The following is a 14127-nucleotide window of genomic DNA, read 5'->3' as shown; positions in this document are numbered from 1 at the left end:
TAACCTGGTAAATGCAATCCACTGCATCCCTGTTGGCCATTTTGCTGATCTGATTGTTGCACCTCAGCTTGTCCACTCTACGTTGTCAGGTTCTAAACGACTTTTTCTTGTTTCCTCCTTTATGTTGCCATGATACAACAGATTTTCAAATATACTTGTCACAGGATGCTGTGTTCTCACTGAGAGACTACATGACATACCCAGAGCAACTTTCCTAAGTACATAAAATGATAGACCATGTAAGATACTGTCATAGAAAAATCACGATATACCACAATTACACTTATCAAGTAGAAGTTCTGCCTTTATCACCTTTATCACCTTGATCACCTTTATCACCTTTATCACCTATCAAGTTTTTCCCATACAGTGAAATATACATTACACCTCCAATCAGAGAACGGAAGCTTCCATACCTAACAGTGATCCATCTGCCCCCTTTCCTGATCCTCAAAGAGGCAATATGTTTTCTAGCCCCATACAGCTTGTTGTTCTTTGACCGGACAAATAAGAACAAATACTCAATTTTGAAAACTGGACAGGTTACAAATGAATCACAGCCAGAAGCACGAGGACAAAGCAAGGTAGAAAAGACAGTTAGGACAGCACACTTGACAACTTTTGGAAGTGATGCATTCATTTCAAATTCATACAAACATTTCTGTGTCAGCTTTAAACAATCTAGCAATTAGGCTGAGGCAGAATGGACTCTTTCTCCAAATGCATTCTCCCAAATCTGCTGGTAGAGGAGGCAGAAATTACTGTATCAGCATCAATACTAGTTTGCCATAACACCTGCAAACAACAACTGAAGTTGTCTTTGAGGTGTACATGAACTGCTTAGAGTGCAGTATAGCTACACCTATTGCAGGTGCTCTGAACACTCAGCGTGAAGTGTCAAGCACAGTGCATGAATAGAAAATAAATGAACCTTGAGATTGCTAAGCCTAAACAATCTGAGCTCTCCAGAATCAGGGGCTCTAGAAAGCTGGAGTTCCAATCGTGTGTAGGTGGGAGCATTCATGGAACAAGTAAATCCTTGTTGTATTGGTCTGCACTGATAAAATTTCTGCAGCATCAGTGAGAAAAAGACTGTGTTTGTCACTAGACGTGACCGAATTTCTTCCTGCTGCTTAGAAACTACATTATCTGATTGTTTTAAAAAATCTTTCCTCATCCTTGCTCCTTGTGCCCTCCAGTATTTTACGTGTGGAAATGTAGGCTTTGTGTTTGAGGCAGGGTTAAGGATTAAGGGGTTGCATCTACAGCAAGCAAAAGGCATAAACAGAGCCAGTAGTCTTAGCACATCTGAAAAGATGTGGGGTTGGTGTACACTAAAGAAAAAAAATAAAATTTGCAGGGAAAGCAAGCACTCTGGAATGGTGAAGGTATGTGACTTCAGGTAGCTCAGACCATTCATTTCAGAATTGCTCTGCAAAGTGACAAAGTGAGAAATATTAAAGAACTTGTGATCTCCACAATTCTATTGCAATACATGTTTAAAATGTGTTTAAAGATATAGTTCATAGCATATAAAACAAAGAAATATGTGTATGTATGATTATTTACTGGGAGAAATACAATAAAAGCCTAAACATACAAAGGACTAAGTAATTCCTTTTCCAATACAGACATAGTACTACCACTACTTATCACACAGAAGACCAACTGCAGGAGCAAGTACCTCCAAATACGAATGCTTTACTGCTTCAGACAGTATTACACCTCTACTGCTTTTCCAGAAATATTTTCCTTATCCTTGCCAGTGATGACAGTGTTTGTTTTCAGAAAAAAAAAACCAAACAACCAAAAACAGTTTGTAACAAAACCAATGCCAGTTAATCTCAGTTTTAGCATCTAATTATTATGCTATGTCCAACACTTCATACTAGAAACAGTAAAATAAGGTATTACAGGAAACAGGTAAATAACAGCACAGCTGTTTTCTTTCACAAATATATTTAGAGATTAGCCCTAGAAATGTTATTATTGGAATTGGCACATTCACAGAGCACCTTAAGCTATTACAGTTTGTCTGCATTAAAAATGTATTGATGAAATAAAGTTATTACTGTATTTGTAGAATCAAAAATTATAAATATTAGGGATGGATGGGAAATAGACCCAAAGATAAAGGGCGACAGTTCAATTTTTATACAGTCCCTGTGAAGTTATGGCCTGTTAGAGAACATTGGTACAAGGATCAGATCCAAAGATACATGGTTTAGACAATTAGCCTGCTTTTCTTGTGTTTCTAGCATGGTTCTCTGCACTAGTAGGAATTATAGGACATGCATATGAGAAAATCTGGGCTCTCTGTCAGTGACAAAGTAGCTAAAAGCCAGGCATTATCTCACCTAGCTACTCTACTGGGTAGGACGTCACGACCAGATCCAGGCAGCATCATTCACTACCTTCTAGGGCAGCTGTGCCAGAATTACTGTGTTTATTGGGCAAGAGAACACTATTCAGTCATTAAAATCCATGCTTCATTGAAGTGAAGCACTGGAATAGTTTGCTCAGAGAGGTGGTGGAAGCCTTGTCCTTGGAGACATCCAAGGACAGGCTGGACCTGGCTCTGAGCAAACTGCTCTAGTTGTAAGCGTCCCTGTTCACTGGGAGCTGGGGAGTTGGACTAGGTGACCTTTAAGGGTCTTTTCCAACTCAAACGATTCTATGATTCTATAAATTAAGGAGACAGGACTTCTGATTCACATCAGGAAGTGTACTTGGCCATAAACTTCTTAGTTCATAGTCCTCCCTGTGGAGTTTTTCTGATTTGGTGGGATGATGTCTGGCGAGGTATGGAGGTGCTCAGGGCGCATAGAAAGGCACTTGATGTTCTAGACAAGCACAAGTGACAGGGCGAAACATTAAAAGAACACTATTTAAATTAATAAGAAATACACCACAGACACCATATCACTAAGAAAGCCAGTAACTTTACTGATTTGTCTGCAAAATACAAATTATACCTTATTTCCAGCAGGAGAATCTTTTGAAATTTTTCCATTTTTTGTTCACTACAGACAGCTGAATTAAGTCCCTTGAGATACACAGATGTGGTTTAACTTAGTTATAACATCTTGTCATCTAGTGGCGACAAAGTCCAGCTTATGCCGCTGTGAGCCTCTATTTTAATATTTGTTGCAAATGCTTGTATGCTCCCATTTACAAGCTCTTTTGTTATCACCATTGTTTTATGGAAGCAGATCCCCATGAAAGAGAAGAAAAAAAAAAAAAAAGAAAAAAAAAGGATACAACAAACCATCTGAAGCAATCCAAGTGTAATGCCTGCAGTGACCCAGGTCTGACGTTAGGTACTCCACAAAAGACTCAGGTACTGTAATTTTTTTTTTTTTTTTAATTTTTTTAAATTTTTTTTTTTAATTTTTAGTGAGTTACTAAACTGACGTTTTTGATTCAAACTGAGGTATGGATCAGTCTGAGGTATGAGCGAGGAAGGTAAAAATGCAACACCTGATTATGAAAATAATCAAATGGATACTTTTGATGCAGAAGGTCTGTGGCTCAAAGCTTGGATTGCTCCACATCTTTGGTTAAAATATATTAACAAAAGCCTTTTATTACATCTACAGTCTGAAGCATTCTAACAGACACCAATGTTCCATCAGTCCTTCAAGAGACCTGTAGTGGCAGGAAATTAATGCCATATAACTGACGACATCACAGCAGATGGCACAAACAGGAACAGATGAAGTATGCCATGCTTAGGCAACAGCCTTTATTGAGGTTTCAAGTGGCTTTTAAAAAATTACAAAGCATTTACCTTCAAGGCGAAGGAGAAAGGAAAACAAAACAGCTCTGTTAGGACTATAGGTAAAAGAGGGTATATTGGATAACACATACAATACAAAAGGGTTGACATCCTTGAAAACAGTCTATGAGTTCTTCTATTCTTACGTTAGCTTTACCTGAAAAAGAGATCTGAGGACAACAGATACTTTTATATTATTCATTAAAAACTGCTAAATTCCTCTTCTGGGAAAAATATAAGCCATTTCATTATAAAACACAACTTTTGAAAAACACTGAAATGATAAAAGCTTTACTGTGAATGGCTCAATGCATACAATATACAGACTGTGCAGATTGAGTATATCATATAATTGTCACCAGCAATTAAACACTAAACAACAACACCTTTTAATAGAGGTTAACTTAGCTATAACAATACTTGCAGATGTCTAGAATGCCACTTCAGGTGTTTGAACTTGCAATTAAGAATGTTGCCTAAAACATCATATAGCATGGGTTAAGGTAAAGTAAATGTTAATACTCTTTCAGGGCTCTGCCCCAAACTCCTTAAATACAAAGGAATCACACAATAAACCCAAATAAGCTTTGCAAATACAATAAATGGTAAGGTACAGATAAAGGAACAGAGAAAGGTAGACAGTTATAGTTTACAGAAAGTGACTTCACAATCAAAGTTGTGCTTCTTATCATTAGATCAGTTTGCAAATATGCATTATCCCCCACAATTTCGCCAGTACATGTTAGTTGCCCTCAGTAGCAGGAACAAGAGGGATGACTGGCATTGATCTTCATGTGATTCTATTCTATTCATGTTTATATAAAAATCACTGTCAGAGTTAATATACATTGCCCAGGCAATACGTTTCACGCTACTTTCCGCTTAGTTACTTGCAGTAATATATTACACTGCATCTTCCTTAAATATGTTATCTTCTTCATGCGTTGCTGAGGCAAATCGCAAGGTAAACTATTTATATGGCTATTCTTCATATTTCAATAGACCAAATCCCCTTCCCCACTGACAAGTTTCTACTACAATACTGATAAAGTTGTACTCCTTGTTGAAATGTCAAAGTATACATTTGTGATATACTTGCATATTTTTGACACACCGAAGTTTAAAATTCTCGTAAGAGAATATGACTGTAGATTCATCTGAAGGTGAAGAAAGTGGTTTTGAAAAACAGTTTTGTGTTTTAAAATTAATTACGGGCCCCATTTTCTATTTTTTAAAAAATTTTTTTGATTTTTTTTTTTTAACATGCGTATCTGTTTCTTTACCCTGCTGACCTCCACGCGAGATAAGATGTATGCCTTGTTAGCACAGTATTCTGCTTAGATAGTTCCCAGATTATGCGCTAGCCCCTGCATGGCTGAGAGTGCCTGTGAGGCAGGCTTCTGTAAGTCACAATAAGTGGAAAGCGTATGTCCTAGCGCACGCTGTCATCTGTTAGTTGTTTGCTGCTACAGGGAGATAACCTCTACCGCTTAGCAGTGCACAGCAACTGCACATGTAGAAGGGAAATAGGGTGTGGATTTCCCTTAACAAAATGTTTTCTGTGTCGATATTTCGCTGTTGCAGTTATGTCCTTCATCATAGTCTCAAGGTATGTGAGTGAGAGCTGGAACAGCTTTTGGAAAGAAGTACTACAGTCCTACAATGGCACTAGCATGTTGCTTGAACAAAGTTTCCCTCCCGCGGGAAGGCTAAACTGAAACATTTGAGTATACCATTTTCTTCTAATAAGCAAGAGGGACAGACAAGAAATTAAAACAATGATATATCCCTTCTGGTGAAGCAATTTCAGTCAAAGGAACAATACGAGGCAGGAGAAAGGGTGGGCGCCATATGCGGAAGTGAATCGCTTTGGGTTTTAAATACACAGGCAGCTTTGTTCGACAGCATCCCTACCGCGAGACGTGACTGTGAGGGCTGTGACAACTACAGCGGCCTGGTGGCCTGTATTGGTGGGATTCGATAGACTGACTTCTGAATGGTCCTTTAAGTGATGATCTCTCTGCAGGTTTTATGTCTGAGAGAGAGGGGACTTCACAACAGGTGGGATTGTGTCAATCCCCCAATTCTTGCTCTCCCTGCTGCCTCTGGAAATGTTCACCTGCACTCACGCAACCGATGGCTGTTAGAGCTGCACATCCAATTCTAACAGGCAGAATACCAGCTTCGCTGATGAGGAAGGGCCAAGCGATGCCACTTCGCCATTTAACCCATGGAAATCTACAAGATACGCAGGACGTAGGTTATAGAAGGGCCCTTAACTTGTTACAATGCACAAAACAGCATGAAAAGAACTAATCAGTATATACAATGAATCGCAGTTCACTCAACTGATTGTAAAATGTTGTATTAAAATGGTTTCAGTTGTTACACCATGGGTAAATTCAAACTTTTTACAGATCAGTCTTCCAAGACATGATTTTGATCTGTAAAATGTATGCCCAGTAAAATAAAACCAAAAGAAAATAGTTAAATGTGCAACTGCACAAATATAATTCCCCACTATTAAGATAACAAAAACTTTTGCTATTACCATAATTATTATATATATTAGAAAGCTATACACAAGCATGTTAATTTCACAGATTTTTTTTTTAAAAGATTCTTAATATTTTATATAATTAGAAATACACATTTCAAAAACAAAACTTCTGCAAAGAGAAAACAGTTATCTTGGTTAGCAAAGCATGGAGTTCTTCATGGCTTAGGGTAGTGCTTTCTATACAAAAAGTCCTCTGTTTTCATCAGGACTGTTTAAAAGATTAGCGAAGCTATCAAGGAAAAAAGAACACATTTTGGCTTAAGGAAACTACAAAAGCCACAAATGCTTTGCAAACTCTGTCTTACTTTTTAATATGAAAATAAGCAAAATGTAATGTACATATTTTTATAATTTTTTTTTATTTAATAAGTGATGCAGACCCAGAATTTTTAAAATTAAATATGTTAGCCCTCAAACTCGATTTTGTTTTACAAGTATGGTCCTCTTCAAATGCTTTGATCCTTCTTAACTGAGTGCCATACTCCAAAGATACGCCCGCGTGGTTTTGAGCGTTTTCAGTGAGTTAGGTGACCCAGTCTCTTTCTAGCATGGATTCACGGCCACCCAACCACTGGGTCTGTCAAAACATCTGTACATTTTCTATATGTTGCATAACAGCTGCTTTCTCTCTCAGTAAAGGTCTGCCATTTCTGGCGGACGTTTTCCTTTTGCCTATTTACATGTAAATAACGTTGAACCTGCAACATGACACTATCTATTGTAACATACATTTTGCAAGGGAGCACAACAGTGAAAAGAAGTTAGCCTTAAAATCTATTTTGTACAAGTGTTCTGTTGTACAACTCAAGTGCTAAGCTTATCTCAGCATTTCTGTTTATCCTTATACTGTATCACTGAGGCAATTTAAAAGTACTTTTACAAAACAGAGTACCTGACTTTTTTTTCCACACACGGCACATATAATGCATATCGACCCCGCCCCCCACCCCCCACCCCATTAAGGTATAGCACACACACACTGCAAGAAAAAAAAAAAAGAAACTAATAGGTAATAATGCTATCATGTCGCCCATCCTTCAGACAGCCGCATGCGCTTGACAGAGGGGCTTTCCCTTTCGTCCGGCGAAGGTCTGGTGAGTCCAATGGGGGAGTGGAATTCATTCCGGTGATCTTCTCGGTCGCTCCCATCGTAGGAACTGCTGCAGCTGCTCAAGCTGTCGACGGGAGATCTCCCCGCCTCATGGCGCGTGTGCTGTGGGTATCTCGAGGGGGTGGTGGTACGGTCTCTAGGAGGAGAAACAGGTTCTGACTTGATGTTGAGGCTTTGAGTAGAAGGCAGGGAGAGATTTGTACTCTGAGATAAATGAGTGCTAGTGCAAGCTCTGTAGGAGGAAAGGAAACCCAGTTACAGACGGAGGAGGCATGGAGCCCCCGGAAATGCACAAACACTCACACAGAACACCAGTGTAAAGGCTCACGCAGTGCCAGTGCGTGCGGACAGCATGAGGACCACTTTCTAGGTGGAATTAAAAAAGGCACGGAGATGGAAACACCACGGCAAACGTGGCTGGCTTGAGCGAGATGTGCCCGAGGTCTGAAAGGAGGTCTCTTTAGTTCCCTTCCTTTTCATTTCCTCAAGCATCGCAAGAAATTTTGGAAGCTGAGCCTTTGCACTGTTGGAACCACCTGCAGGTTTCTTTATAATTAATGCTCGTGTGTGTGTATGCACCGATGGGACAGGGGAGGCATGGGTTTCTGTGGGATTAGTTCAATTTGTCTTATCCTTGTTTACTTCAACGTGAGACTTCAGGTGTAAAGTGGAAATGAAAATTTGGGCGCCATGCATTTTATGTCTTTCAGACGAGTGTTGAAATTAATCAGTTTGGATTAGTGTTAATAGAACTCCACCAGCAGGGTAGGGTTTAGATCTGATTTTGTGGAATAAATTGATTAATTCATTATTATATCCAGAGCATTCACGGATAAACTACCAAAGAGAAGTTAAGGGAGACGGCAGAGGCTTGCAGCGCATGACAGACGGCAATAGGATGCTCAGAACACCAAGAGAAACTGCTATCTAAAGTTTTTCAAAGGCTGTATACTTGTTCTCCATTCATTTTGTCTCAGCGCATTTTTTTTGTGGGCAGGTTTGGCAGAGGAAAGCTGAGATAGGAGGGGAGGAGAGAACACTGAGCTTGCACTGCATGGAAGAAAACGAGACCCGCTGCAACTGCAGAATGCTTTGTACAAAAGCACCACCTACTGGCAAAGCCTGGCATTTTTTTTTTTTTCGTTAAAACACAGCTATCAACGTGAGGTTCCCACTGAGTTCTTGGACACTGCTCCACTGCAGGGACCATTTGCTAGACTGAAGTGAGCCTCAAACCCAAAGACACAGTTTCAAGATTTCTGATAGTGAGAGATACTGAAGATAGACGGGAGGAGAGGACACTCAGCCTCAGTAAGATTTTAATCCCAAAGGTGCAAGCAGAATAAACATTTGGATTCTGAATGACGAAAAACTAAGTTTAGATGTGATCCTTTCCACTTGTTGAGACAGTCCACTTTTTCTGATATGCCACTGACTGTGAGTTGAGCTCTACTTAAACAACAGTTACTGTAACTTAGGAAAAGTAAGATGTCATTTTCTTCTCTTTTGGCAAGTTTACAGTGGACCTATACGGCATGTTTCTGAATAATATCAGGTGCTGTAATCAGGAGTTATTACTCAGTAATGTGTGAGCCTTGTTAAACAACACAGAAAGCAGGATGTTCTGCCTGCAATTGCTTCCATCTATCCTTTATTACTATACAGAGAAGTGTGTCAGAATTTGCAGCATCAAACAGCGATTAATAACCCTCTAAGTAACAAATGTAGGCAGTTTTGGCAAAGAGGACCTTTTTTTTTTTTTTTTTTTTCTTTTGTAATTATTAAATTACACATGTAGGAAACCATAAATACCAAACTTAGTCATCCCACTTTAGTGACATATTCCACACGCTTTCTGAAAAACTGTTGAAAAGAATCCAGCAACAATCCAAAATACGTTCCTGGGTTTGTTTTGCTTTTCATTTCCAGTGACTTTATTTTTCATTTCCTTAGGAGATGCTAGGACTTCACATGGGAAAACAGGCAGCCAGTTTAGCAAGTACAGTATGATTACATACTATTTAGATGCCAAATTCATAGCTAAACCTGAAAGTCCCTTAATACAGAACACTGGAGCCAGAAGATTTGATCTAGGAGTGTTTAATTTGAGTAGATGATGTGTACTTTGCAAAGCCGGGAAGAGTTGAAAACTCATGCTAGTTAAAAACAGCCATACTCAGTCTAGTTTGTTCACTTGGAACCTACTCATATTCTATTGCATGACAACCTCAAAGGAACAAATCCAGGGAGAAAAGCTGCATTGTCTACGAAGTAGAACTTGCATTGCTATTCTGCAATGCTGCTTATTTAGTAGTGTTTTCAGAGGAGAGAGTGAGAACGCAACTCTGTAGACTTTTCTTTAGATCCCTTCTGCTTCCTCAGAGGCATTATGCAAACACCTGGCACACAGGCTTTTAGTAGTTCTAAATGCTACAGGTTCACCTGCATTTTGAGCACAGTTTTTATGAAGTGAAAAAAAAAAAAAAAAAGAAAAAAAAAAGAGTTTAAAGGGCGTTTTGGCAAGGAAGAACTAATTCTTTTTTTGAGGTTTTAAACAATGGAGTTATTTAAGCAATTAATACGTATTGTCATTCAATATATTTTAAGATTCTGTCTGTTAAAACATCTTTTTTTTTCTGGTAAATCTGTTTCTGAAATTTAACACATATATATTTTGGTGACTGTATTCTATGCACTGTTGTACGTATTCTAAAATGTTTTTACAGAATCTCATGTAAGTCAATATGGTCAAATGCATGGGAAACCCAATGTTATGAATGGAAGCATATGGTGAATAAGTACATATTTAGTTGCAATCTTTCACCTGTATTCTCAACAAAGGATGGATCTCTACTTAGGATAGAAACTGGATTGTAAAAAAATGACACTTCTTTTTGCCACTAAATGACTTCTTCTTGTGTAAGCATGTGTGTGAATGAATGCAGAAACAGTGTAATTTTGGCCGAGGCATGTGCTATTTTTATCATTTGAAACCAACCCTAGGCTCAATGAAAAACAAACAGGTTTTGAATATGGGAAGTCCACTGAGAAAATATAACAAATGTCTTTGTAGGATTGTGTGTACCTATACACACTCACTGTCTTGCAGTCCACTAATGTTTACTTGATTAACTTTCTCCACGTATTGTACTGAAAACATTTGACTTTACTCTTCCCCATTGCTCCTGCAAAGTTTAAATTTTGTGCAGCAGTTACTATTCAGATCAGTGTGAATGAAAATGTGAGTTTTACTTACAATACAACCCCAATGTGGGAGAAATACTGGTTCCTATATGCATTCAACAAGTGTGAGAGATGGGAAGCACATCAGGGTGCAAGGAGCTGGTCAGCAAACTCTGCCCTTGTTGATGTAGTGAGATCAGCTTTGAGTGGGCCTCTGTTAGAATCTCCAGCTAGTATGGAAGTCCAGCATGCACAGACAGCAGCGTGGGTCAGTGGGGATGTGAATGAGCACCACATAGGCTTTTGCAGGGAGTGAAAGAGTGCTATTAAAGGAAGTAAGAACCTTGTGTCCTTTCTGTTAGGGCCATGCTTGTTTCTCTAAATTTCCTTCTCTTTATACCTTCTTGCTTCAAATACACATATATTCTTTCATGAGAAAACAGTGAAAATTCACTTTGAAATTTGTACGTCTGTAACCAGGAAAACGCTGGATTTTTTTAGCTACTTGTAATGCAACCCTACCCCTTCCCCTGTATTTTTCTTTCAAGTAAAAGCAAAGTTGCTTCTCTTTTTTTTTTTTTTTTCAATTTCTTTTTGATCAGCGTAAAAGAATAATGTTTCAAGGTATTCAGACTAGCTCCTCACACTTTATGCTCTACACTTTTAAAGGAAATTTCTAAACAAAGAATAATATGAAACCGAATCACTGGAACATCTTACTTACCATAGCGGCGTAAGAAAAAGGCTCTATCCTAAATATTTAAGGCTTTTATTCAGAAGAAGCAGGCCACTGCTTATTCTGTCACTGCATCTAAATTTTTCAGTAAAAAGAGTTCAGTGGAGAATATTTGTCTGTATCTAGCTGTGGCTACTAGCTAATTTAAATTAATAAGCTTTCCTGATAAGAATTAAAGAACAAACCAACAATACGCATGAATTTGGGAAAGTTTTTGTTCAGTTTGACAGAAGTTTAGGGAAACTTCTTATATTTAAGCAATCATCTCTACCAAAGATTCCTGAGATGAAATACTGTGAATGCATTTCTAAGTCTGCACTTTTATTTTAGGAAAGGCAAACTTTCATCTGCGGATGACACCTCAGGAAGAAAAGATCTTCCCTTGATCTGCAGATTACAGAATGAGATTATTCTCTGTATAATGGACTTGTGCCTGTAGAATTTAGATCACTCATTTCAAAGTTAGAATGGAGTAAGAGTTGTTGCAGCAATATTTAGATGAAACCCAGAAGTCTGTGGAGAAATATATTTTGATTTTTAATAGAATTAGTATGCAATTGTTCTAATTACAAGGCTGAAAAGCACTATTTTGCTTTTTCAATTTGGGTTGTTGAAGTGTCTGACATAACATCCTAGTCATATCAGAAGAGACCCTACATTGCTATCCTGCTCACCAGGCTCAGCAGCTGAACTACTCCTATGTCCTCAGAAACTCTCCCTCAGGCTCAGTATGGTTTAAACATCTTCAGGTATCTGAAAGATGATTCTGACAGTGCTGCTGAAACTGTTGAGGACTTATGTGGAGCAAGCTAACACATCTAAGCACACCCTATTCTATTTACTAGCCATGTGCTTCTGCCACACATTTCTACACCTATTTTCTTAAATGCCTAGTGAATCACATTTTTGTGTGATTATTTATCTACAAATTCAACATTAGGCTAATGTGGACAGATTACAATTTATACAATTTCAAGGTTTTTTTTTTTTTTTTTAATGATCCAAAAGTTAGAATAGATCCTTTTGCACGTACAAGTCAGTGACTGAAGTAAAATACAGAAATGCATGTGATTTTCTGCACACATAGAAGGCTTTGCCAGAACTGTCAGTGAAGCTGCTTTCATAGCTGAATTCATTAACAAATCACTGAAAGAATAATAACAAAAGTAGTGACTTAGAATGTATTCCACTAGCCATAGCCACTACGCTTCAACATACTGTAATATGAATTAGAAACAGATGATGTGTGACGTATCTGAAAAGGCATGTAGCTAGTTTAAGATTTAATTTATACTTTTTTTTTGGTTAGCCAAATAGCCTTATTACATTCTTTGGTACACCACTGAAAACAATCAGCTTATTGGAATGGGCTGCCCAGAGAGGCTGTGGATGTCCTGTCCCTGGAGGTGTTCAAGGCCAGGCTGGATGGGCCTATGGGCAACCTGACACAGTGCCTGATGAGTGGTTGGCAATCCTGCCAGTGGTAGAGGGGTTGGAACTAGACGGTCTCTGAGGTCCCTTCCAACATGAGCCATTCTATGATTGTAAGGTTATACATTGAAACCTAGCATGAGTTTTCAATTTATGCATGTCTATATTTATCTTGTTGTACAGTTAACCTGAATGCTGCCTGAGAAACAGCACAGCTCAAAAATAGAATAGAAGAAGCATAGCAGACAGGTATTAAGACTTTTCTTTTTTTCTTTTTTTTTCTTTCTTTCTTTTTTTTTTTTACTAGCATGGAACTATTTCAGCTGTATTCAACTGTATTCAACTGTATTCAACTGTAGCTAATACTTACTATGCTAAATTATATATCTGATGCTGAAAGGGTTTATCTTTCTCCCAAAAATTGTGTAGCTGTTCTTTAAAATTTCAAATCATTTTACACAGTGAAGAAATTATATAAAGTGATAAAACGTATTCAGATAAACTAGGAGAATTTTGAAATTTAAGCCATATTTATTGTATTACATACTTTCAGATTACAGCAGCTGCCTTGCAAAAATAATTGCACGTGTGCAATGCCTCTTTTTAAAAAGAAGAGTTTGGCTTTTCAAATCTGGCCGTACATGAGCACAAACATGGAGTGATGGTGAGTGCCTATGATCTTGCTCAATATAGATAGCAGATATCAGGATCTTTGAAAATCATACTCCTTAAATTCACTTGAATAAGCAAAAGTATTGTTTTTTCAATAATGCATGAGGTGAATTCCCTGTGTGAAGTTTCAGACTTTTAGAAATACTGAAATGGTTAAACACGGTGCTCCACCGATCTTGGAAGAAACGTCTTGAGATTAGCCACTAGAGGGCGTAAACATTTATCCCCAGGGAAAGAAAACCACCACGAGTTGTAGGAGTTTATGGGTTTTAGCCCCAGTTGTGTTATTTGCTTGTAGAAAACATTTGCAAAGAAATGAAACTTGAACATCAGAGCTGAGCAGGAGTGTGTATGTGATTATAAGGTTTAATTTTAATCCCAGGTCAAATCATTTTGTCACTTCTGATTTAGAAGTATTCAGTATTTAGACATTTTTCAGGTTTATGTTAGAGCTACAGTAACTGGAAATAAAAAGCAGAAGAGGAAAAATATAGCAATAGCACAAAGTAAGTGTTTAGTTTGGTTGTTAGTAGTGAAGAAAAATGCTATTGAAAGAAACAGAGTAAAACATGAACAGAATTCTTCACTACACTACTGAGGAAATGTGAAGGACACAGAATATTCAATTTTAGGTACATGGCGAACTTTTCATGAAA

At 38.0% G+C, this 14127-nt stretch overlaps 1 protein-coding gene across 11 annotated transcripts in view; it reads right to left on the bottom strand.

Moving 5' to 3' along the window:
* Nucleotides 1–2922: 2922 nt before the first annotated feature.
* The window catches only part of MEF2C (myocyte enhancer factor 2C), a 137238-nt gene continuing 126033 nt past the window's right edge, over nucleotides 2923–14127 (bottom strand). For 8 of the 11 annotated variants that reach the window (XM_046905690.1, XM_025144791.3, XM_040655952.2 and 5 more), the window contains one exon: nucleotides 2923–7681. In XM_046905690.1, the coding sequence (XP_046761646.1) occupies nucleotides 7360–7681 (322 nt within the window). In that variant the 3' untranslated portion in view covers nucleotides 2923–7359. The remainder of the gene's footprint in view (nucleotides 7682–14127) is intronic. The other 3 variants (XM_025144794.3, XM_040655958.2, XM_040655959.2) reach the window with 1 other exon arrangement.

Source organism: Gallus gallus, chromosome Z (assembly GCF_016699485.2).
Source record: "Gallus gallus isolate bGalGal1 chromosome Z, bGalGal1.mat.broiler.GRCg7b, whole genome shotgun sequence".
Classification (NCBI taxonomy): domain Eukaryota; kingdom Metazoa; phylum Chordata; class Aves; order Galliformes; family Phasianidae; genus Gallus; species Gallus gallus.
Note: the sequence above shows the minus strand (reverse complement) of the source record. Positions and strands in the feature narration are given on the sequence as shown.